The 21,895-nt window shown below is 36.2% G+C and overlaps 7 protein-coding genes across 15 annotated transcripts; 4 read left to right on the top strand and 3 right to left on the bottom strand.

Annotated features, from left to right (window-relative positions):
• Positions 1 to 514: 514 nt before the first annotated feature.
• QWRF4 (QWRF motif protein (DUF566)) lies at positions 515 to 4,709 on the top strand. Of its 3 annotated transcripts, NM_001335916.1 has the most exons (7): positions 515 to 713; positions 1,420 to 1,585; positions 1,976 to 3,303; positions 3,383 to 3,502; positions 3,585 to 3,701; positions 3,790 to 3,987; positions 4,074 to 4,667. In NM_001335916.1, exons 3-7 carry the CDS (start codon positions 2,023 to 2,025, stop codon positions 4,185 to 4,187), a joined length of 1,830 nt encoding a protein of 609 aa, NP_001324560.1. In that variant the 5' UTR covers positions 515 to 713; positions 1,420 to 1,585; positions 1,976 to 2,022; the 3' UTR covers positions 4,188 to 4,667. The 3 variants fall into 3 exon arrangements, with proteins under 3 accessions (NP_001324560.1, NP_001031406.1, NP_179985.2); NM_001036329.3 differs by lacking the exon at positions 1,420 to 1,585 and having other exon boundaries at positions 533 to 713; positions 4,074 to 4,709; NM_127969.3 differs by lacking the exons at positions 515 to 713; positions 1,420 to 1,585 and having other exon boundaries at positions 1,627 to 3,303.
• AT2G24060 (Translation initiation factor 3 protein) lies at positions 4,153 to 6,659 on the bottom strand. The gene is made up of 9 exons (NM_127968.3): positions 6,270 to 6,659; positions 6,149 to 6,188; positions 6,003 to 6,062; positions 5,586 to 5,638; positions 5,449 to 5,498; positions 5,324 to 5,357; positions 5,154 to 5,226; positions 4,978 to 5,070; positions 4,153 to 4,867 (listed from the first exon to the last, which is right to left on the bottom strand). The coding sequence occupies exons 1-9, from the start codon at positions 6,554 to 6,556 to the stop codon at positions 4,619 to 4,621; spliced, it is 939 nt and encodes a 312-aa protein (NP_179984.1). The 5' UTR covers positions 6,557 to 6,659; the 3' UTR covers positions 4,153 to 4,618.
• A 651-nt stretch (positions 6,660 to 7,310) lies between these two features.
• eIFiso4G2 (MIF4G domain-containing protein / MA3 domain-containing protein) lies at positions 7,311 to 10,784 on the top strand. Its single transcript, NM_127967.4, has 8 exons — positions 7,311 to 7,699; positions 7,907 to 7,966; positions 8,044 to 8,145; positions 8,233 to 8,364; positions 8,446 to 8,543; positions 8,637 to 8,724; positions 8,802 to 9,395; positions 9,487 to 10,784. The coding sequence occupies exons 1-8, from the start codon at positions 7,553 to 7,555 to the stop codon at positions 10,507 to 10,509; spliced, it is 2,244 nt and encodes a 747-aa protein (NP_179983.1). The 5' UTR covers positions 7,311 to 7,552; the 3' UTR covers positions 10,510 to 10,784.
• Positions 10,785 to 10,837: 53 nt separating this feature from the next.
• AT2G24040 (Low temperature and salt responsive protein family) lies at positions 10,838 to 12,152 on the bottom strand. 2 transcript variants are annotated; one of them, NM_127966.5, is made up of 2 exons: positions 11,892 to 12,152; positions 10,838 to 11,615 (listed from the first exon to the last, which is right to left on the bottom strand). In NM_127966.5, the coding sequence occupies exons 1-2, from the start codon at positions 11,979 to 11,981 to the stop codon at positions 11,478 to 11,480; spliced, it is 228 nt and encodes a 75-aa protein (NP_179982.1). In that variant the 5' UTR covers positions 11,982 to 12,152; the 3' UTR covers positions 10,838 to 11,477. The 2 variants fall into 2 exon arrangements, with proteins under 2 accessions (NP_179982.1, NP_001323801.1); NM_001335915.1 differs by having other exon boundaries at positions 10,838 to 11,261.
• A 1,792-nt stretch (positions 12,153 to 13,944) lies between these two features.
• Positions 13,945 to 15,948, top strand: AT2G24030 (zinc ion binding / nucleic acid binding protein). Of its 2 annotated transcripts, NM_127965.3 has the most exons (4): positions 13,945 to 14,113; positions 14,376 to 14,791; positions 14,881 to 15,015; positions 15,125 to 15,948. In NM_127965.3, exons 1-4 carry the CDS (start codon positions 13,999 to 14,001, stop codon positions 15,824 to 15,826), a joined length of 1,368 nt encoding a protein of 455 aa, NP_179981.2. In that variant the 5' UTR covers positions 13,945 to 13,998; the 3' UTR covers positions 15,827 to 15,948. The 2 variants fall into 2 exon arrangements, with proteins under 2 accessions (NP_179981.2, NP_973524.1); NM_201795.1 differs by having other exon boundaries at positions 13,985 to 14,791.
• Positions 15,949 to 16,540: 592 nt separating this feature from the next.
• On the top strand, positions 16,541 to 18,368 carry AT2G24020 (Putative BCR, YbaB family COG0718). 2 transcript variants are annotated; one of them, NM_127964.5, is made up of 7 exons: positions 16,541 to 16,800; positions 17,024 to 17,166; positions 17,304 to 17,404; positions 17,496 to 17,535; positions 17,758 to 17,829; positions 17,917 to 17,973; positions 18,066 to 18,308. In NM_127964.5, the coding sequence occupies exons 1-7, from the start codon at positions 16,740 to 16,742 to the stop codon at positions 18,138 to 18,140; spliced, it is 549 nt and encodes a 182-aa protein (NP_565561.1). In that variant the 5' UTR covers positions 16,541 to 16,739; the 3' UTR covers positions 18,141 to 18,308. The 2 variants fall into 2 exon arrangements, with proteins under 2 accessions (NP_565561.1, NP_001189586.1); NM_001202657.1 differs by having other exon boundaries at positions 16,613 to 16,800; positions 17,030 to 17,166; positions 18,066 to 18,368.
• Positions 18,270 to 21,435, bottom strand: scpl23 (serine carboxypeptidase-like 23; the record flags this gene model as incomplete). Of its 4 annotated transcripts, NM_127963.5 has the most annotated exons (9): positions 21,139 to 21,435; positions 20,553 to 20,597; positions 20,008 to 20,115; positions 19,815 to 19,910; positions 19,600 to 19,692; positions 19,416 to 19,504; positions 18,859 to 19,340; positions 18,686 to 18,791; positions 18,419 to 18,613 (listed from the first exon to the last, which is right to left on the bottom strand). In NM_127963.5, exons 1-9 carry the CDS (start codon positions 21,380 to 21,382, stop codon positions 18,467 to 18,469), a joined length of 1,410 nt encoding a protein of 469 aa, NP_179979.5. In that variant the 5' UTR covers positions 21,383 to 21,435. The 4 variants fall into 4 exon arrangements, with proteins under 4 accessions (NP_001324770.1, NP_001324769.1, NP_179979.5 ...); NM_001335913.1 differs by having other exon boundaries at positions 18,270 to 18,613; positions 18,859 to 19,504; positions 21,139 to 21,335; NM_001335914.1 differs by having other exon boundaries at positions 18,270 to 18,613; positions 18,686 to 19,340; positions 21,139 to 21,335.
• Positions 21,436 to 21,895: the final 460 nt, after the last annotated feature.

The raw sequence follows: 21,895 nt of genomic DNA, 5'->3' as shown, positions 1-21,895 counted from the left end.
AGTCTTTTCTCTTTCCTTTGGTCGAGTTAGATAGATTAATTTGTTATGTTTAGCACATATCAACATATATTAATGAATGAATTAATAATAAAGTTATGATCTCTATTCATATACTTCTGTATATCTTCTTAAAACATTATATAACTGTGAGTCTGATTTGGTGACTGGTAGTGTTAAAATAATGGAAACAAAAGTAAGAGAACTTAACCAAAATAGAAGTAAGAGACAATAAAATTAGTTAAACCGTAAAGGAGATGAATTAATTTCTCTCCATTTTATAGAGTATTAATCTTTTTTTTTTGGTTTTTTTTTTCAATTAATGGTTGTATAAATCAACACTTCAAAAAGCAATCAGTTAAATATTAACATAAACATTGTCAAAATGACAATCACTATCATCATACGATGTTTTGTAGGGTCAATGATTTAATATATATAACGAATAACATTTTTCTGTTTACGGTTACCCAAAAAATACTAATAAAACATAAGTTGAAAATTTGAAAATAGCAAAGTCTTGTCAAAGAGATCTAAATACAATGTAACAAAATAACAATCAAAACAAAAATTCCTCTGTTCTCTTTTTTTGGGTCAAAATTCCTCTGGTCTCTTGTGGTGAGCGTCTTACGAGCTTCAAAAACAAAAGTTGTCGAAGATATAGCACAAATTTTAGGGTTTGTTACTTGGGGATCAAGCGTTCTTCATCAGTCCAGGTGAGATTCTCCAGTTTCCTACTTAATCTACTTTTTTTAGTGGTACTTTCTTTTAACACTATTTTGATAATAATTATAAACCCTAATTAATTTGCTGGATTTTGATCTGAGACAAGACAAATACACTAAAAAATCTTGTTTCCATTTCTGGAGATTTTAATGAAGAAGCCAAGAACAAGTTTAAGATTTTGCAGAATTTAATTAACATAATAAATTCCAAAAATAGTTTTAATCGATAAAACTTGTCTGCTTCTTCACAGACACAAGTCGTGTTCACTTTCAGACACTTTTTTTTTGTTTTTTGAATCCCAAATTTCATTGTTTCACGAGCTTCATTTTCCCAAGAAAATCATACTTTTTCTTTCTTTCTCAAATGGTCAAAACATAAAAATATAAATTAATCACCAGATTTTTTTGCTAATTCATTTGCATTATTGTTAGTTTGTTACTATATTACCGCCAAATTTTTCACCATTTTTATCAGAGAGTAGAGACACTGATTCTTCTAAACACGTGGTCATCTTTGTCTCTTCCCATATAGGAAACAGATGAATCTGCAAAATCTCCATTTTTGCTAATTCTTTAATCAAACTCTTAGCATTATTATAATCAAAAACTGTTTCTAAAATGCATTATTAAAAATTCTTGAGATGCTAATAAAGGAAACTTCTTTTTGTTTACTTTGAGGTTTTTGATTTTTTGATAGGAAGAGAGGAAGAAGAAAGGTGGGTCTGTGAAATCTCCATTAAATTTTCTCCAGCCCATCCGACCATGGCACACCCGTGACAATGACACTGAAAAAGATTGTTTTTTGCTCAGAAGTTTTTAAAGTCTTTGATTGAAATTAAGAATATCTCTGAAACTGTGAAAGTGTAAGCAATTAAACTCTACTACTTGTAGACCTTTGAGAGTTTATTTTTTATAGTCCTTAGGCACAGCTTTCTTATCTCTAGCTTTTACTCTGCTAGGTCTCAGCTTGTTCTTGTTGTCACTTTTTCTTTTGGGACCTAACTTACTTTATGAAACTAGTCAGCTTGTCCCATGGACCAAGGATTGTCTTTTTCAATCTACATGTCTTGATCTGTTTTGGCTTCTTGATCAAATAAGATCTTACCTTTTTTTTTTCTCTTTAAGTGATTCTTGATCTGTGTTTCTGTTGTAAAGATTTAATCTTTAGCTCTCTTTTATCATTTGGGTTGTCTAAAAATATTCTCTGCTTTTGCTCCATCTTGCTCATCTGGAAGGTATTTTACTTTTGGCAGAATAAAAAGAGTCTACAATGAGAAACATTAGTTGCTGAATCAAATCAATGCAAGTTGGTTCCAAGAAAGCATCAATGGGGAAACAGCAGCAATCAGTAAGTGACGCTACAAGTCCAAGACCGCCTCTTGCTCCATCTGAGAAGAACAATGTAGGTTCTGTCACGCGCCGTGCTAGAACAATGGAGGTTAGTTCAAGATATAGATCACCGACTCCTACTAAAACTAGGAGATGTCCTTCACCTATTGTCACCAGGACTGCGCCTTCTTCATCACCTGAATCGTTCTTGAAAAGAGCGGTTTCAGCGGAGAGGAACCGTGGTCCTTCGACACCAACTACGCCGGTTAGTGATGTATTGGTAGATTTACCGGTTTCTTCTAGGAGACTATCTACTGGTCGTTTACCTGAAAGCTTATGGCCTTCTACTATGAGAAGCCTCAGTGTTTCTTTTCAGTCTGATTCAGTGTCAGTTCCTGTTAGTAAGAAGGAGAAACCGCTTGTTACTTCTTCGACTGATCGGACATTGAGACCGTCTTCTTCGAATATAGCGCATAAGCAGCAGAGTGAGACAACCTCTGTAACAAGGAAACAAACGCCCGAGAGGAAAAGAAGTCCATTGAAGGGAAAGAATGTGTCTCCTGGTCAATCAGAGAATTCAAAACCTATGGATGGTTCTCATAGTATGTTAATACCACCACAGCATCGATGGTCTGGTCGAATTAGGGGGAACAGAAGCTTTGATCTTGGGGATAAAGCGGTCAGGAGAGTGTCATTGCCTTTGTCCAATAAAAGCTCTAGACATAAGAAGTCTTCTAGTGACATAACAAGGTTGTTTTCATGTTATGATAATGGTAGACTAGAAGTTTCGTCATCAACAACTTCAGAAGATAGTAGTAGCACTGAGTCTCTCAAGCATTTTTCTACAAGTTCATTACCTAGGTTGCATCCAATGTCTGCTCCTGGATCACGTACTGCTTCTCCTAGCAGATCCTCATTTTCATCATCATCATCTTCTAATTCTCGAGGCATGAGTCCTTCAAGAGGAGTGAGTCCTATGAGAGGATTGAGTCCTGTGGGAAACCGCTCTTTGGTGAGATCGTCTACACCGCCATCAAGAGGTGTAAGTCCTTCCCGGATAAGACAAACCGCGCAATCCAGTAGTACCAACACCTCGGTTCTCAGCTTCATTGCGGATGTCAAGAAAGGAAAAAAAGCGACTTACATAGAAGATGTTCATCAACTACGCTTGCTCTATAATCGATATTCGCAGTGGCGGTTTGCAAATGCTCGAGCTGAGGGAGTGAGCTATGTTCAAAGCTTGATTGCTAAGGTAATATACTCAAAACAGAAAAAATGTGACATTGTATTAAGTGTATCTTCCTCTGTTTTTAACAATCTTGAGGTTACAGGAAACTCTATACAATGTTTGGCATGCAATATCAGACCTAAGGGATCTAGTGACAACTCAAAGAATTTGTCTCCAACAGTTGAAGCTAGAAATCAAGTTAAGATCCATCTTAAATGATCAGGTATGTCTTCACTCGCACGCATTTGTGTATTTGTGTTCATCGAAGTATCATCCTCATGATCTAAATGTATTTATTTGCGCAGATGGTTTGCCTTGAGGATTGGGCAATGGTTGAGAGAGAACACATTAGTTCTTTAGCTGGAGCCATTGGAGACTTAGAAGCAAATACACTCCGGCTTCCACTAGCCGGAGGAACAAAGGTACGGTTTACGTTTTCCGAGAAAACTAGAAAACAAGTCGAAGAGCAAGAACCGAGTTCTGATTTTGTAAAAGCTCTTGTGATCACAGGCAGACCTAGGATCTCTGAAGTTAGCTATGTCCTCAGCTCTTGATGTAATGCAGAGTATGGGATCATCCATCTGGTCTTTACATTCGCAGATGGAGGAGATGAACAAACTTGTTTCGGATCTCGCTGTTATAGCTAAAACAGAGAATTTTTTGCTTGACAAATGTGAAAATCTCTTGGCATCAACTGCAGTCATGGAGGTAACAAATCAAAAATACAAATCCAAGAATCTAATGACTAATATAGTTCAACACGTTAAACCGAGTTTTTCGTCGTGAAAATACAGATAGAAGAGCGTAGCCTCAAGACTCATCTGATACAAAAGAAGCAAGAAGAAGAAGTAAGAGATGATGCAGAGTCTTCTCCATTGTTGCCATTAAGCAAGTTTCAATGGCCTTAACAACAACACACTTACAAAATGACTTGTAAATTGCTCTTTTTGGCTCGCATTTTCTTCTGCCTTCTTCTACTTATAGGAAAAGGATGTGAAGATCACTTAGGGTTTAAACAAAAAATCAATGAAGAAAATGCGATTTAGCTATCAACATGTAAACCTCAATTAGTTTAGTGATCAGTGTTTATCTAGTTTCTGTCATGGAAGCGAAAAAGTTGTAACTCTGTTAAAAGATAATACAATTCTTTTGAGAATCAACAAAGCTGAGAAGTTAAACAAAAAAATAGATTAGAGAAAAGATCTACAAACGAAGAACATCATTCAAATAGGACTAACTCTATTTGTTATACAGCTCTTGGCTCTCTTGAGACATGGTAGAAAAGTAAATATACAAAACTTTACTTTAGCTCTGAAAATCCTACCACAAGATTTTAAACTCAAGAATCGATCTGTAGAGGCTCTGGCTCAGGCTCAGGCTCAGGCTCAGGCTCAGGTTCAGGCTCAGGCTCAGGCTCAGGCTCAGGCTCAGCTGTTATTTCTGCAGCTGAAGCTGAAGCTTCGTTTTCCGCTGTTTTTTTCTTCTTTCTTGTGGGTGGTTCTTGTGGTTTCCGAATCATTTCTTTGTTTGGGACCAAGATAATGAACATATTTCTGTCCCTGAAGTTTTTGCTCTCTTCAGTTGCAAGCTACAGATCCGGGACAAGTTTCAGTGATCCATTCATTTCACAGTCAGTACACATTGAAATCTGATACATACTTTCTATATATAGGAAAGGGTGGAGAACGAACTTATTACCTCCCCTATTTCGGTTTGGAAACGTCTGAGGAGTTCAATAGCGATATTTCTGAACTCGTTTTCTCGTCCTTTCATGCTCACAATCACCTTAACCTGTGTACATTACAAGTAGTAAACAAAAAATTACATTCAGACGGGACAGAACTCTAACAGCTCGTGAAGAATATGGGAACAACCTTGTCACCATCTTGCAAGAACTTTTGGGCAGCCCTTAGACGAACGGAATAATCATGCTGATCAATATTATAACTGTCAGACAAAAAAAAAGCAGTAACCTTTGAGAGGATTCAGTTCTAAAGAAGTCATTTGCAACATCACAGACAAACAAAAAAAACGAAAGCCGTACCCCATTTTAAGCTCCTTTAAATCCATGCGAGTTGCTAATATGATATAACACAAAAAAAAAATACATAAGCTGATAAGCATATCATCTCCAACTCTAAGACTAAGAGGGGCAGAAACAGTCAATACTTTTCTTTTGCTGATCTTTTTTCCTCTTTTGCTGTTCGTATCTGTATTTACTGATAAACGCAAAAGAAAGAAAGCATCATTACTGGTAATTACGGCACAGCTTGGCATATATCTTCAATACATATTTAGATACTCACCTGTAGTCCATCATTTTAACAACCGGAGGATCTGCATCAGGCGATAGTATAACCTGAAAACCAACACAATCAATCATTTATAGTTGGTTGGTTTAGTTACACTAGAGACTCGGTGTAGCTAAATTAATTTATGAAGTTCTGATTTGCTTAGTAAAGAGAATTTTATATATAACAATGTACATTCTCTTCTTCTTGAAGAAGAGAATAACATAAATCATTCACAACTCTTATCCAAATTCTGTTAATCTAATACGGTATCAGAGCATATCTTCTAATATTTGCTTTGATTCTAGTTCAATCTTCCATCTATTAGCTCAATTTCACTGATTCGAGTTCTGACTCATATCATACAAAAACCATTGCATATATCAAATAGCTAATGTCCACAAGTAAGAGCATTTCAATGGAAACACATACCAGATCAAGTTCAGCATCATCAGCCATTCGAACGGCTTCGTCTTTAGACACTAAACCAAGCTATAGAGAGCAAAACAAACTGGAAATTTATGAGTCCTATTATGCAGAATCAAAGCTACAATTCGAAGAATTTGAGTCACATTTACCATGTTTTGTTGCCCATCGATAAGCCTAACAGTAGCTGACCTACTCAAACATAGACATCATCATCAACAAATCGAATCAGAAAGAAATTTTCAATTCACGATTAGGCTTAAGAATCCTCACCTAATTGAGGAGATATCAAGAGCTTCATCAATTTCAGCTTCTTTCGGCCTACCTCTTCTATTGTCTCCAGAGAATCGATAACCTCCACCACCACCGCCGAAGCGGCAAGTGACGGCGAAAGCACGGCGAGGAGAAGGAGTGAGATTAGTGAAAGACAGTTCGGTTTTGGAGAGACGAAGACTACAGAGTTTGGAATCAACAGAGAAGAGTGAATGTGATGATACTGTTTTGGTTATTCCGGTGAAGACGGCGTTGAATCCAACGGTGCTGCTGGTAATCCCAGCCATGGCGCTTCTTCTTCACTCAGAGGTTTCAAACCATCACGAAGCTCTTATCCAGAAGAATAAAACGCAACGGAGAATGAAACTACGTCGTTTCCAATGTTTGGAAGCTAAACGTCAATGTTTTTATTAATGGGCTTATGGGCTTTAAAACAAAGGGCCCAATTACTTTTTAGTTTTTAGGATTTTTATTTTAACATCTAAACTAAAACCAGCATAATCACATTGAACATGGGAGAAATTTGAGGAATATCATGTTCCTAATTTTAAAGGGAGTAAAATAAAGTTATAATTTGCAAAGGAATCTATGCATATAAAGTTATTTTTTTATTTTTTAAGAAATTATAATCTAATAAACCAACTATATTTATTATTATACATATGTATATTTGTCAAATTTACTTAAAAATTCATAATTTTAGGAAACAAAAATAAATAACTTATAGATAGAGGTAATCTTTGAATTAACTAACTTAACTCATGCAAGAGCCATGCCAACAACACTTTTAATGATGCAACAAAGATTTTTATTTTTATAGTGATGCAATAAATACAAAATAATTATGTCTTCATTTCATAAGATTTTCCATCAATTATTTTTCCCAAAAATTAATTATTTTGTGTTGGAGATTATAGACAGAGGATACTTTGGTAATTAATTCTGTGAAAGTAGACTTGTATTTTGATAATGATGCATTAAAAACAATATTAAGTCTTTATTTCGTAAGATTTTTCCATCAATTCTTTTTCAATAAATAAAATTATTTTGATATACAGAATATTTTCGTAATTAACAATAACATTTACACGTGAGAAGAAGAAAAGGAAATTAGGGCAAACCACAGAACACAGCTTCAGCCAAAAAAAAAAAGGGAATCGAAGTGATTTTATCTTCTCCACCGTCAATACAGACACATATATATACACTATATACCTCTATCTATCTGCAAAACTTTTTTTTATTGAATCCTTCTAATTGCGAAAAAACAAGAGAATCGAGTAATGCAACAACAAGGTGAACCATCGGTTTTGAGTTTGAGACCCGGCGGTGGCGGCGGCAAAAGCAGGCTTTTCGTCCCTCGCTTTAGCTCCTCTTCCTCTTTTGATCTTACCAATGGCGGCTCCGAAGAAACCCCTTTTCCCGTCAAGGTAAATACATTGAAAAATCCTCTGTTTCTCTTCAATTTGGTTTCGCAATTCGAGTTTAAACGAGGATTGGATTCGTTTCCATGATTTTGAATCGAATTTTGTACAAAGTTTGAATTTTTAGGGTTGTTGAATTTGAATATGGACAAAGATTGATACTTTATGTTATGTAATTGAATCCTAAGCTCTTGACATTTTATGTTTTTGTAGAGAGAAAATTCTGGTGAACGTGTGAGGTTTTCCCGAGAAGAGATACTTCAGCACAGAGAGGTATTTAACTTAATTCTCTGATTCTGTTTTTGACTTTGTGAACCAAATCATTCACCTTTGTGTTTTCTTGATCGCAGTCTGTTCAAGTCTCTGATGAAATTCTTAGACGCTGTAAGGAAATCGCAGTTGAGCTTTTTGGCGAAGAGCAGAGTTGGGGGAATCATGCAGCCGAGAGTAAAGTAAGTGTGTGTCTGTGTGTGTGTGTGTAATCCTCCTGTTTTGGAATCTGTCTTTTAAACTTTCATTCTTGGTTTTGGTCTTATTAGATAACAAATCATACTCAGCATCGTCATACCGAGACTGATAACCGTGACTGGCATAGTCGTTCTCAGATTCCAACCTCTGGTAAAGAATGGTTAAGGGACGACCCTCGTGAAGCCAAAAGTACATGGCAAGGGGTAAGTTTTCGTCACTTGTTATGTGTTGGCATATCATTACTAGTTTTCTCTTCTTGCTAACATGATCATCTTGTGAAACAGTCTGGTCCTACCCCTGTGCTGATTAAAGCGGAGGTTCCGTGGTCAGCTAAAAGAGGAGCTCTTTCAGATAAAGATCGAGTCGTTAAGAGCGTGAAAGGGTATTGTCAACAACTAATACTATTCTTTTCAGCTTTTGTGTTTGAAGGTTGATGTGATGTATATTCTGACTGATTCTTTACAATTTTATGCAGTATTCTAAACAAGCTTACTCCGGAGAAGTACGAGCTTCTTAAAGGTCAATTGATTGACGCTGGCATCACTTCCGCAGATATCCTAAAGGTTTGTTTCAATTCCTGATCTCTATTGTTGTAGTTCTCTCTTTCATGGTATTGATTTGCTCTTACCTTTGATTGCAGGAAGTGATACAGCTAATTTTTGAGAATGCTATACTGCAGCCCACATTCTGCGAGATGTATGCTCTTCTGTGTTTTGATATTAACGGACAGCTACCTTCGTTTCCCTCTGAGGAACCCGGTGGGAAAGAAATAACCTTTAAAAGAGTGCTTTTGAATAATTGCCAAGAGGCATTTGAAGGTGCTGGCAAATTGAAGGAAGAGATCAGACAGATGACTAATCCAGACCAAGAAATGGAAAGAATGGATAAGGAGAAAATGGCAAAGCTCCGGACACTTGGAAATATCCGTCTGATTGGTGAACTTCTCAAGCAAAAGATGGTGCCTGAGAAGATAGTTCATCATATTGTTCAGGAGCTTTTAGGAGACGATACTAAAGCTTGCCCAGCAGAGGGAGATGTTGAAGCTCTCTGCCAATTTTTTATAACCATTGGGAAGCAACTTGATGACAGCCCACGATCTCGAGGTATTAATGACACGTACTTTGGTCGGTTGAAGGAGCTAGCAAGGCACCCTCAGCTAGAGCTGCGTCTCAGATTTATGGTCCAAAACGTTGTTGATCTTCGAGCTAATAAATGGGTACCAAGGCGTGAGGAGGTAAGATTTTATCATTCCATCTCAAATCTTTTAATAACAGTCTTTAGTTCTTTATCCGTGCTTACGTGTTGTTGTACTTATTCAATGGCAGGTGAAAGCGAAGAAAATCAATGAAATCCATTCTGAGGCAGAGAGAAATCTTGGGATGCGTCCGGGTGCAATGGCAAGTATGAGAAACAACAACAACAACCGCGCTGCGGTTTCTGGTGCAGCAGACGGTATGGGCTTGGGAAATATCCTTGGCCGTCCTGGTACTGGAGGAATGATGCCCGGCATGCCGGGAACTAGGGTGATGCCTATGGATGAAGACGGCTGGGAAATGGCACGGACCCGGTCCATGCCCAGAGGCAATAGACAAACAGTGCAGCAGCCGCGTTTTCAGCCACCTCCTGCTATCAACAAGTCACTCTCAGTCAACTCAAGGCTTCTTCCTCAGGGTAGCGGAGGTCTCCTCAATGGTGGTGGTAGGCCAAGCCCTCTTTTGCAAGGTAACGGTTCTAGCTCAGCTCCTCAAGCCTCTAAACCCATTCCAACTGTTGAGAAGCCGCAACCACGGTCTCAACCTCAGCCACAGCCACAGGCAGCTCCTCTGGCTAATAGCCTGAACGCAGGAGAGCTCGAGAGAAAAACCAAGTCGCTTCTTGAAGAGTATTTCAGTATTCGTTTAGTGGATGAGGCATTGCAATGCGTTGAGGAACTAAAATCTCCATCTTACCACCCGGAGCTCGTCAAGGAAACAATCTCGCTCGGTCTAGAGAAAAACCCACCATTGGTTGAACCAATTGCCAAACTCTTGAAACATCTGATCTCTAAGAATGTGCTGACATCTAAAGACTTAGGGGCAGGTTGTTTGCTCTACGGTTCCATGTTGGATGACATTGGAATCGATCTGCCAAAAGCACCAAACAGCTTCGGAGAGTTCTTAGGGGAGTTGGTCTCAGCTAAAGTCTTGGATTTCGAGCTGGTGAGAGATGTTCTGAAGAAGATGGAAGATGAGTGGTTCAGAAAAACCGTACTCAATGCAGTGATAAAGAGTGTTCGCGAGTGTCCATCGGGACAGTCTGTATTGGATTCGCAGGCGGTTGAAGTTGAGGCATGCCAGAGTTTGCTCTAAAAGTAAATTGGTTTGGCCGGCAAAGTCTTAAAATGTTTACTTGAGGAGTAGTCTGAATCATTTTTCTTATATAAGTTTTGAGTTAATATCACATACTTGGAAGATTTGGTTCAGTTTTGTTACATCTTTGTTTTTTTCGTTCATCTTGAGTTTTGAACATTTCAGGGTGAGGAGAAAAAAAAACACAATTTGTTGATTGTTATCTTATTCTTAGTGCCTACACAATTTTTGTCTTTGACATTAATAATCTAATTAATTGTGGGATGCCTTAATTCAATTTCAATCATCGTTGAAACTCACTCAGGGTAATGGTAAGTATGGTACTACCATTATATAAATATAGTATGTATTAGGACTAGGGTAACATATAACAATGAAGATTTGATTGTATTCCTCACTGTTGGAATTCTCTTCAATATCGAATGGACTAGGGTAAATATAGTAATCACTGTCACTATCTTCATCAAAAGACTCCACAACTTCTTCTTTCTTCTTTCCTGGAAACAACTTAGCAAAGCAAAACAGGAAAGAAGAGAAAAGAAGTGTGAAGTCTTCAAGTGATGCAATAGCTAACAATGGTTTTAAACTTTTCTTCCTGTTTTTGGTATTGTCGTCTTAGTCATCTTGAATTCAGAATCACTGTCAGTCTCTGTTTCTTCACCAAGTGTCTTTGTCTTCTTCACTGTTCAGAGAAAAAACAGTGTTTTCTTTTTCCTCTTCCACTTCAGTGACTGCTGAGCTAATTTCTTTAGCTGTATCATAGCGCGATAGATACTGACCTTTAATATGAGGGCTCCATAGGCAAATAGTAATTGGGCATTATGCATTCATCATTCATCAAAGTATATAGTAAAATAAACCACAATACCTGTGTCTTAAAAAAAAATGGTATTATTATCTCCAGGATACAAGTAAATTACACTTTAAAGTACAATATGTGTGCTCAAGAGCAAGAATCAATCAAGAGGTCAAGCAACATAGTAGATTGGGCGTCTGTATTCATCAAAATACTCATCGCGGTGCAAGAAACAAATTGCGTAAATTGCGTATATTATTCCTGGTAAGTAGCCTAAGCAAGTCAGTATCAAACAAATGAAGAACTCAACCTACAAGTTAAACCAAAAAAACATGAGTTAGGAAAAACAAAATTTAAAAATTTTATTTTTTAGTCCCTTAATTAGTGTTTCTTTTTAACAAAAACACCACAATTATATTTTCAGTAATTGATCTCCACATTCATCATATTGATTGGTTCCCGTAAACCGGAGTGCAACCAATTTCAATTTAAATAACCGTAATCAATTCAATTTCAACTACGGTTTCGATTTCTGAAATAAGAAGCTGTGAAAGTTCAGAGATCGATAGAGAGAGATGAAACTTACAGTGCAACAGCCATGCCTGAGACAAACTCCGACAGGAGGAAGAAGAATTGCGATGAAGATCTCGCAGCAAAGCTCGCAACTACTCGCCATTAATTTACGGAGATTAGATCAGATTTGATGACTTGAAAAAGAGAAGAAGAGAGAAGCTTCACGAAACAAACAACCACAAATATAGTAGGTGTTGTGTCCAGCGACGTGAATCTTAATAATTAAGATACAGAGTGTACCGCGAGATCTTTAACCGTTTATTTTGCGGGATTTATTATATCCTACGGTTCGTTGTTGATATCTTTTTGGGTATTGACGTATGACGTCTGTTTATTGGTTGACTCACGGGAGCTTTGGTATGGCTTCACTTACCATACTCTTTCATTATTTAATCTCATTCCAGCTGATAAATGATATTACTAGATGAGCTACATTGCATTATCTTGGATTATAATTGTGCCAAGAAAAATTTGAAATTTTTTTAGTTGTAAATACAGTTAAGATTATTAAGATATCATTAAATTTAACACATGCACAATTTAGTCATTTTGATATTAAATACATCGATGTGAATGTAAATTAACAAATACAAAAGAAAAACAAACAAAGTTACATCAAGATAGGGAATCCATATGAAGAACCAAATATATAAACAAACAACAGCCGGAAGCATCCTCTAGATTACAATATTTGGATGCATAATCGAGATGCACCATTCAAATAATAAAACGAATAACACCCTAGTTGTTCGAATATGAAAAGACATACTACACTTTTTAAAGAATATAGGACACTCCAATCATTATTAACTGAGTTTAAAATGAAAATATGTCATTGTTATGATGCGAGTTAAGCGGCTTGAACTAATCGCTAGAACTTATTATATATTTCTTCTGTTGCATGAAGTTTGATGTTGTAGGTTTTTTTTCACAAAAAATTGATGGTTTGTATAACATTATTATTACTTTTAGCTGTGATTAATAGAGAAAACAGAGAAATAGAATTAATATTATTAAACAAGACAAAATAATAATCAAAAAGTATAAAAAATACCTTTTTTAATTTGTGTAAAAAACCTACAATACCAAACTTATGAAACAGAGAGAATACTACTTTTTTCGGGACGCCAATGATTTTGCCGCTTAGCTTAATAGTAATCATATGTGAGAATTTTAATCGGTGATATATTGGTAGGCAGAAAATCATCTCCATAAATTAAAGATAATTGTTCAACCACCTAAAATACATTAACCTAAATTTTAAAAATCGTTTGAAATTCTCACTTCACAAGTCAAATCCCTAGTAAGTTAGTAATCTTATATAGACAAATCGAAAGTTGAACACGATTTTAAAATTTGGTTGAATGTTTCAAAGTATAGAATTTTTGTAAGATTTTGTTTTAAGAATCTGTTTGAATTTGAATAATGCGGGTCAAACCTCTACAAAGTTACAAAAAGATAAAGATTGAACAAAGTTTTTGAATTTGATTAAAGCCCTTGAAAGATTAAAAAAAATATTAGCATAATTACCATCTACAATACATTGACTAAAATTTAAAACTTGTTTTTGGTTCCACATAAACCAAATCCCTAGTAAATTAGTAACTTTACATAGAGAAATCCGCCAAAAATTGAACACGCATATAATGTAATAATTGTAATCTCTTAAAATATTAAAACTCCCTTTAACATAATTTTTTTAATCTAAAATACATTTATTTTAAATTTTTGTTTGAAACGCCACTACACAAATCAAATCCCTAATAAATTTGTAATTTTATATAGAAAAATCCGTCAAAGATTGATCACATAATGTAATTTAAAATTTTCAATAAAACAAGTTTTTAAGGAAAATAGAAATATATTTAAATCTTATCACAGGTCAAATCTCTAATAAATTAGTAACCAAATTTGCTAAGTATTGCATATGATTAAATTCCATATTGTTTTTAAAAAATCTCTTGATATTATCACAAGATTCACAACAGTGAAAGAAAAAAGGGAAAAAACAGAAAAAAAAAAGCTATCCCTGTTATTTAAGAAAAGTGACCGACCAGAAGGTAAAAGCGATTACAAACGATAACCCTCTTTCTCCGCTCTCTCTCCAAATTTTGAATTCGATGGAATTCAGATACAGAGCCATCGATAATAATCGCCCACCTCCTGCGACGGACACGACACCATCTCCGTCGCTGAAACCGAACTTTCCTTTCTTGTCGGAACGATCAATGCCAGGTTTGTACTGTCTGTGCATCGTATTTTTTATCCATCCCCGACAGAGAACATTGTTATGATTCTGCACTTTTCGTATTTTGTTTGGTGATGCGATTGTCTATAGGAGTTGATTTGTTGAGACCTGTTTAGTTTCTGTAACGTAAATTTTGAGTGTTTGTTTTTTCATGTTTTGATTTCACGAAATTGAAATCTGTGTGAAAAATCTGAAGTTTATGAATCTTCTCATGTCGAAATGTGAAGTGATTATGAACCTTTTTCGTAGGACAACAAAGTGAGGATCAAGTTCGGGAAGCGATCAAACGAGAAATTGAGAAAGAACAAATCCGTCAAGAGATCATTATCGCAGAAGCAGCGAGAAAACGAGAGCTTATAGCTGAGGTTTTACAAGAGATGGCTATCGAGAGAGAAATGGCGATACGACGAGTTTCAGACACGGAGATGTCTCTAGAGGAAAAGCTAACTATGTGGATCAATCAAAGGAAGCTTCCAAATCAAAATCAGAATCAGTTCAACAACTTTTTCAGACAGAAGTATAGTTACATTGATTCTCTGATCAACACAGGCTCTTACAACAGTCTACTTACATCACCAATGATGCAATTGCCTCAACTTCAGCAAATGTCTGAAGCTACCGGAACATCAATGTTGGAGTCTAATAAAGAGAATTTGATTGTATTGGTGAGTTCTTTAAGTAATGGTAAACATAAATGATAGAGTATATATAAGCCTTTGTTTCATATGTGTTCTCTTTGATTTCTCTATTGCAGAATAGAGCTGATATTATAGGAGCTAAGCCTAAAGCAGACAGTGTTGGTACCATGCAATTGCCTAAACTTCAGCAAATGCCTGAGGCTACAGGAACATCAGTTTTGGAGTCTAACAAAGAGCAGTTTATTGTATTGGTAAGTGTTTTACTACGAGTGTGATATCTCATCTTTTCTATCCACGTACTTTCCTTACTTGCTTATAACAAATCCTGACCATATGTGTTCTCTTTGATTACTATTGCAGGCTAGAGCTGATCCTGTAGGAGAAAAGCGTAAAGCAGAGGATATTCAAACTGGTTTGAACGAAGATCTTCAAGTGAAAAGGCCGAAAGCAAAAGAATCAGAAGCAAAGGCGATGTCTTTGGAAACCGGAGAAATAGTCTCTTCGAAGGTTCCTTGTTCAGGGAAACTTGGCAGTGGAAAGAAAGCAGAAGGTAAGCTAAGAACTAACCAGAAGTTTTGGTGTGAGATTTGTAAAGTTGGGACCTATTGTCAAATAGTCATGAGGGATCATGAGTTAGGTAAAAAGCATAAGGCTGCTGTTACACAACAGAATGAGACACCTGAAGCTGCTTCAACCTCCTTATCCCCTGCTTCCGTTACAGCACCGCAACCAGAAGCCATTAGAGTATGTGAAAATGCTAATCCGCAGGGTCAAAAAGTAGATGAAATTGCGGCGAAAGAAACAACGGGAAAGAAGACAAAAGGTGAGAAGAAAAAGAAGGAAACGGTTTGGTGCAAAACTTGTAATATTCAGACGAATTCTGAGCAGACGATGAGGAATCATACGCTTGGGAAAAAACACATGGCTTTGCTTGAGAAACAGCAGAATAAACTCATTACAGTCCCAGTGAGATCTCTGAATGCTGATCCAGGACAGAAAGAATCAGTATCTCTAGCAATGGATGATACACAAGGTAAGGTTCATTGCTTGGAGAAGTCATAGAAGATTCTTTGTAACTTTGTTAGATTATTTTATATCAACTTTTTTTACCAAAAAAACCTTTGTTAGGTCATGACAATATACCATGAGGAATCAGAGATTGAATTCATGAATTTATTTTTATTTTTTCTTATGCAATGTGACAGTAGGAGATTTGCATGATGTTTTTTTTGTTGTGAGATTGAGAATCATGAGAATAATAACCAATGCCATTAGAGAGACCAGAATAAGTGTATAGATCATGATTGCATTTTGGAGTGTGTGTTGTCTTATGCTTTTATCATATGTTTTACAAACTTACAACTGTACAAGCAGAGTATGTTTGTTTGGACATGATACGATGATAAATGTCTTCTTTCAGGAGAGGCCCAAAATGGTTTGCCTAGAGGTATTTCAAATGTTTGGGGTGAGTCTCTCTATACATAGAGGGTATATAGACAACTCCACAATCAATCAATAGTTCTTCTCGCAATACAGCTCCACAAGACCACAACACATATGACCATGTCCCATACATAGAACCACGAAAGATGGTTCTATTGTAGCATGTTTTTTTTTTTTTTTGGTTTAATGAAGCATGTTACAATCTCTGATAAAGTTTCATCTATACTAGAAATTGAATTTTTCGAAAATCGAATCAATATCTGATGTAAGAACATTTTACGTTTGATCACTCAATTTCGTACTGAAAGTGTATAAACTTTAAAGTTGCGACTTCTTCACTAGAAAAGAATGGTACAAAAACAATCTAAGCTCAAAAAAAGAGTTAAAGTGACGTGGCGCAAAATCATTGGTTAAAAGCTTCAACAAACACAGAAGCTACGAACAAGTTGCCCGGAAAAAATTAGCTTCCGGTTTTATCTTCTCGAATTTCAGAAAAAAAGCCCTTCTCTAATATCTCTCTACTCGTACAACAATGGCGTCGATGGCTGCAACCACCAATTTCACCAAATCTATGCTCTTTCCATTCTCTCATGGTTAGTCTCTCCTAAATCCCTACTTCTATCTCTCGCTTAAGGTTTCGTGACACTGGATTTTGAGTCTTTATGTATCTGTCGTACATTAGGTTTCATCTGAATTTGCTTAATCTTTCGTAATTAGACTTTTCTATTCCATAATTGGAGGAATTGAAGCGTAATTTTGTATTTATAAGTGTTTTTGGGATTGAAATGGGCTTTAGTAATTTTTTGGTTTGAATAGTTTCAGGAAATGCGAGCTTGAATTCGCAGAGAAGAACATGGCCAAAGCAGTACAAGTCTAAAAATGGTTACAGGTCTCTTCGAGTGAATGGATTATTTGGAGGTGGAAACAAAGATAATAACAGTGAAGATGGACAATCAAAGGTTGGTACATTACATTGGTTTTTTCAAATATCAAACAGATTCTGCAATAGGTGAACATTTTAAGTTAGGCTTCATGTTGTAAAGATTCAAAGTTTATGATTTTGGAACTAATGAAGTTTGTGTGTGATCTTTCCTAGGCAGGAATATTTGGTAATATGCAGAATATGTATGAGACTGTGAAGAAAGCTCAAATGGTTGTTCAAGTGGAAGCTGTACGTGTTCAAAAAGAGTTAGCTGCGTAAGTCCGGCACATTTATCATACAAAATTTGAGGAAGTTTTCTTCTATGAGTAATGAGTTTTGCATGTTGGTTTTGTTCCAATTTCGCAGCGCAGAATTTGATGGTTATTGTGCAGGCGAGCTTGTCAAGGTCAGTTTAGAGCTTGTTTTGGCCTTAAGATAGATCAATGCACATAATAGATCAGTGAAGTATTAACTAACGTTTACTTGATGATGTAAGAACTGTGTTTTCTGATTTGTTAGTCTTTGGATGATTTGGCAAGAACTCCACTCTAGAATCTCAAAACTTTGTTTAGTCTTTATTGTTTCTGTTACAAAGTCTGATGACCTAAACCTTATGAATTTGTGTCAGGTTACGTTATCAGGTAACCAGCAACCAATCCGTACTGATATTACCGAGGCAGCAATGGAACTAGGTTCCGAAGTGAGTAACCATACGTACCTTGTTATGGAACAGTCAAAGCTAATTCATCAGTTTCTCTTGTTGATGTTGTGTGTTTTCCTTTGGCAGAAACTATCACAACTTGTCACAGAAGCATACAAGGACGCACACGCCAAGAGTGTGGTGGTATAGCAATTTGCAGACCATTTATCACAATGCAACTAAAGTATTTGTTTCTATCCATTTCTTCTAATTGAACTTTGTGAATTTTTTCACAGGCTATGAAAGAGAGAATGAGTGACCTTGCGCAGAGCTTAGGAATGCCACCGGGTCTCAGCGAAGGAATGAAGTAAGAAGCTGTTTTTGTTGTTTCATTTCAACTTTCAGGTATGAGAGGTTCGGCTTTTTTTGTTTGTTTGTATATCAGTCAGGCAGAAGCAAAGAGCTTTGTACTCTACTCTTATGGAATTATATATAAAAGATTTGAAACTTTTGGTTTTCTGCAATTTTATTCCCAAGGTATCAACACAATTGTTCTAGTATCAACATATATCTTCTTCGAATACAAGAATGCTTTTAGTGTCTTATGAAATCAAGTTGATTTGAAACATAAAAATTTCAAAAGAAAACACCGAGTTAACTCGGGTTTTGGAGGGAGCCTTCTATCTTATGTGTGTGACTAATAAGATCTTGGAAGCTCTTTGCCGGCCAAGAACGATCTTAAAAGAGTGAGAGCACGCTCGGGTTGCAACACCGGCACTTCGTGGCCCGCCCCTCTTATCGTCGCAAAGGTAAGCCCCTCATATACCTCTGTCCATCCTCCCACCTGACACCACCACCATGAGAAATCACTAGCTCTGCATAATAAGAATAGAACCACGAATTTGATGAAAATTACCTGCTTTTCGGAGTACCAAGGGTACCAGGGAGTTTTCACCGGAAGATTGAGTTTACTGAGGGCAAGTCGAGTCCCAGTCACTGGAACCACTGCGTCTGTATCGCCACTACATCAACAAAATGTGGTTAAAGGACACGAAAGGTACTTTACTTGCAGCTAGTTTCATGGTTTACCTAAAGACCCAGATCCTCAAACCAGCGGCAGTGAGTTCCTTGTATATCGGCAACATTGAAAACTCGGAATCTTTCCAGTTGTTATTCACAACCATATTGCACAATGTCCACTTATAAGGAATGGAGGTAAGATTAGCGTGCATAGCTCGTTGCACATCAGGACGGTTGTAATATATCTCAGCGTAGCTTTCGGTACAAGGGTCGTACTCGTATTCCTCTACCAAAAGCCGTCCATGCAGGAACTTGGTCTGGTTGGTTTGATGTACACATGAGGGTGAGTAGATGCTGTACCCATTGACTTTGCCAAACTCTCTGTAGGCGAAGTAGAGTGCCCAATTGCACTTGTCCGAGGTTTTATCCGCAGTGAAGCTGCAGTGTTTGAGGATAGACTTGTAAGTTTTGTCAGAGATCATTGCGTGTGACCACGCATACATGGCGGCTCCTAATCTGTCGTAATGCTTGTCCATATCTCCATTTCCCACCTGTGCAAAAGAATATATATGCATTAAGGAGGGATTAAGGTTTCGGAAATGTGATAAATAGAACCGTAGTTTTACCATGAATCCTTTGAGGTTAATGATGGGTGTATTGTTGAAAGCTTTGTTGTAGAGATGGATCTTTTTGGCAAGCTGAGGAACATAATGACCTATAAAAGATATAGACATGAAAATAAGTCTATGGTCTAGAAAATGACTTAAATAAAAACCATATTAATTCTGACTTGCTTCAAGAGTGACATACCAGCGTAGCTTTCACCAACAATGTAGAAATCTCTATATTGGTACTGAGGAAATCTCGACATCCATTTAATTAGAAATATCAAATTTTCCTGAGCTGCAGATTCAATTATATGTCAACATATTAAAATTAATAATGTAATTTCATTGTTAACAAAAGTGTATCCTAAACTATTACCTTGATAACAAATAATGTTTGATAAAATATAAGAAACTGACCAGTCCGTTCGTCCCCAGAATCTTTAAGATCAGAGCTTGTGTTAGTGTACGAAAATCCAACTCCAGCCGGCGATTCAAGAAACAAAATATTCGCTTCTATTCATTACAAATAAAAGATTCAAACAAACTTCATTGTTGTATAACGAACGATGTGACTCCAGAACAAATGAAACTATAAAGAAAAAATATTAACCTGTGTTCCACGTAAACTTGTTGAGATAGAGATTAGAACCGGTTTTATTGATCCGAAACGGTCCAATTTCCTCCGAAGCTCCATAACCAATCGATGAGCAACCCGGTCCTGCGATTTTATGTTTTCGTATTATTGAAGACGTAATTTTATTAAAATCTAGTGTCATTAGAACATTATTTTTTTGCTATTTTATTTATCATTCACATTCACATTCCAGTTCTTCCTTTAGCTTTAACTAGGCATATATTAGTGAGAAATGGGCACTGCTGCTAAAGTGCACGCTGGAAAATGAATTGTGGAAGACTGGAAGTAGGTGGCAACTGGCAAGAGTACGAACTCCAAAACTCAAGGAGATTATATAATGTTTAATCTTTCGAATAAACATTTATATAAATAAAAATTATAACAAGAAAAAAAGAAGTAAAATGATGATTATAAAGGAGGTTGCATGTTTCATTTATGAGAATCATATTGGGTTGTTGATGTTCTTTTGGTGGACACCGATTTGTTTCATCCACATTTATATTAATGATTGAAATTTTTACGATTACATAATATGAAACTCAGGGTAGGTTTTGTTGGTTTAAAAACTTAATAGATTCAAAAAAGTAATGTTAGTGGATTTCACTTTCTTTTCTTTTTCTTTTGATTAATATTTTATGTAGGTATATACAAAAATAATGTTTGTTTTTTTTCTCTTTTTTTTTTCGAGTCTAATCGTTAAGATTATTGATATTCCCTTATCATTGGTAAAGGGTGTACCATATTGTAACCAATTGGGGATTGGTTAATTAATAAGTTAAAGCAGGACAAAAATAATTACTCGCTCTCTGACCAATGAATAACCATTACCGTTTTATGCTATTACTAGGACCGAGCATAGAACAGCGACTTGTTTTATTGCAATTGTTTACGTTTACATTTCCTTAACGTTTTACAAATTTTGTTGCAAAAATCTATCGATATTTTCTGCAAATTATATTAAATTGAGATTATTATTATTTATTTATTTTTGGCGTTTTTTCAGATAGTTTAATTTGGAGTTATTATGAAGATATAAAAGAGAAATGCATGTGTGCACATATATGAGCGGAAGTGGGGAGACAAAAGAATTAAAGAATGTAATCTAACCTCCATTGAGCCAAAGAAGAAGTGGTTTGGTGTGAGAAGAAGAAGGGGACTCTGTAAGCCAGTAGAAAAGTGATCGACCATGTGACTCGTTCACAGTCACATAACCCGAAAACTGTGAGAATCCTACTTGCGGTTGCCCTGGAAGTGCCTTGATCATGTCCTCCTCTTGCTCTCTTAATGATGATGATGATGATGATGTCGATGAAATCACTAGTAGTATAATGATTAAGTGGATTCTTGCCATTTCTCTGTCTTTCACTATAGTCTCTGCTTTTTCTTCAATGGGTTGGAATGGAGGAGGATGTGTTGGTACCACTAATAAATTTACTTTTATATATATGCATGTAAGAAAGATATCGGTTTCTTTTACACAATGTGGACCCTCTCTTTTGACAATTGATCGCATGATAACTTTTAAAACTTTGTTAGTCGTATGTTCTCTCTTAATTTTACGGTCAAAGCTACCATTAGATGCTTCGGGTAGACCAATTGTAGCTTTGACAGTAAAATTAATTGTCAGAAGCCATCATAGACCACATTTAGGGATTTGCTGATTGAAATGAAAGATTATGAAAAAAAAAAATATTGGCCTAAAGAAGTCCTAAAGAACCCTAAAGAAATCAAGGACTCTGTTTTCTCCTTTTTGTAAGGGTTTTGAATTTTGTTTCTTAAAAAAAGAGGATTCAGCCCATTGGCCAATAAATTTTTCAGTCAGTTGCCAACATTAATCACCTCCCCAACATCATTCAGATTCGTA

Source organism: Arabidopsis thaliana, chromosome 2 (assembly GCF_000001735.4).
Source record: "Arabidopsis thaliana chromosome 2, partial sequence".
NCBI classification, from domain to species: Eukaryota; Viridiplantae; Streptophyta; class Magnoliopsida; order Brassicales; family Brassicaceae; genus Arabidopsis; species Arabidopsis thaliana.
This window is presented reverse-complemented; position numbering and strand designations above follow the sequence as displayed.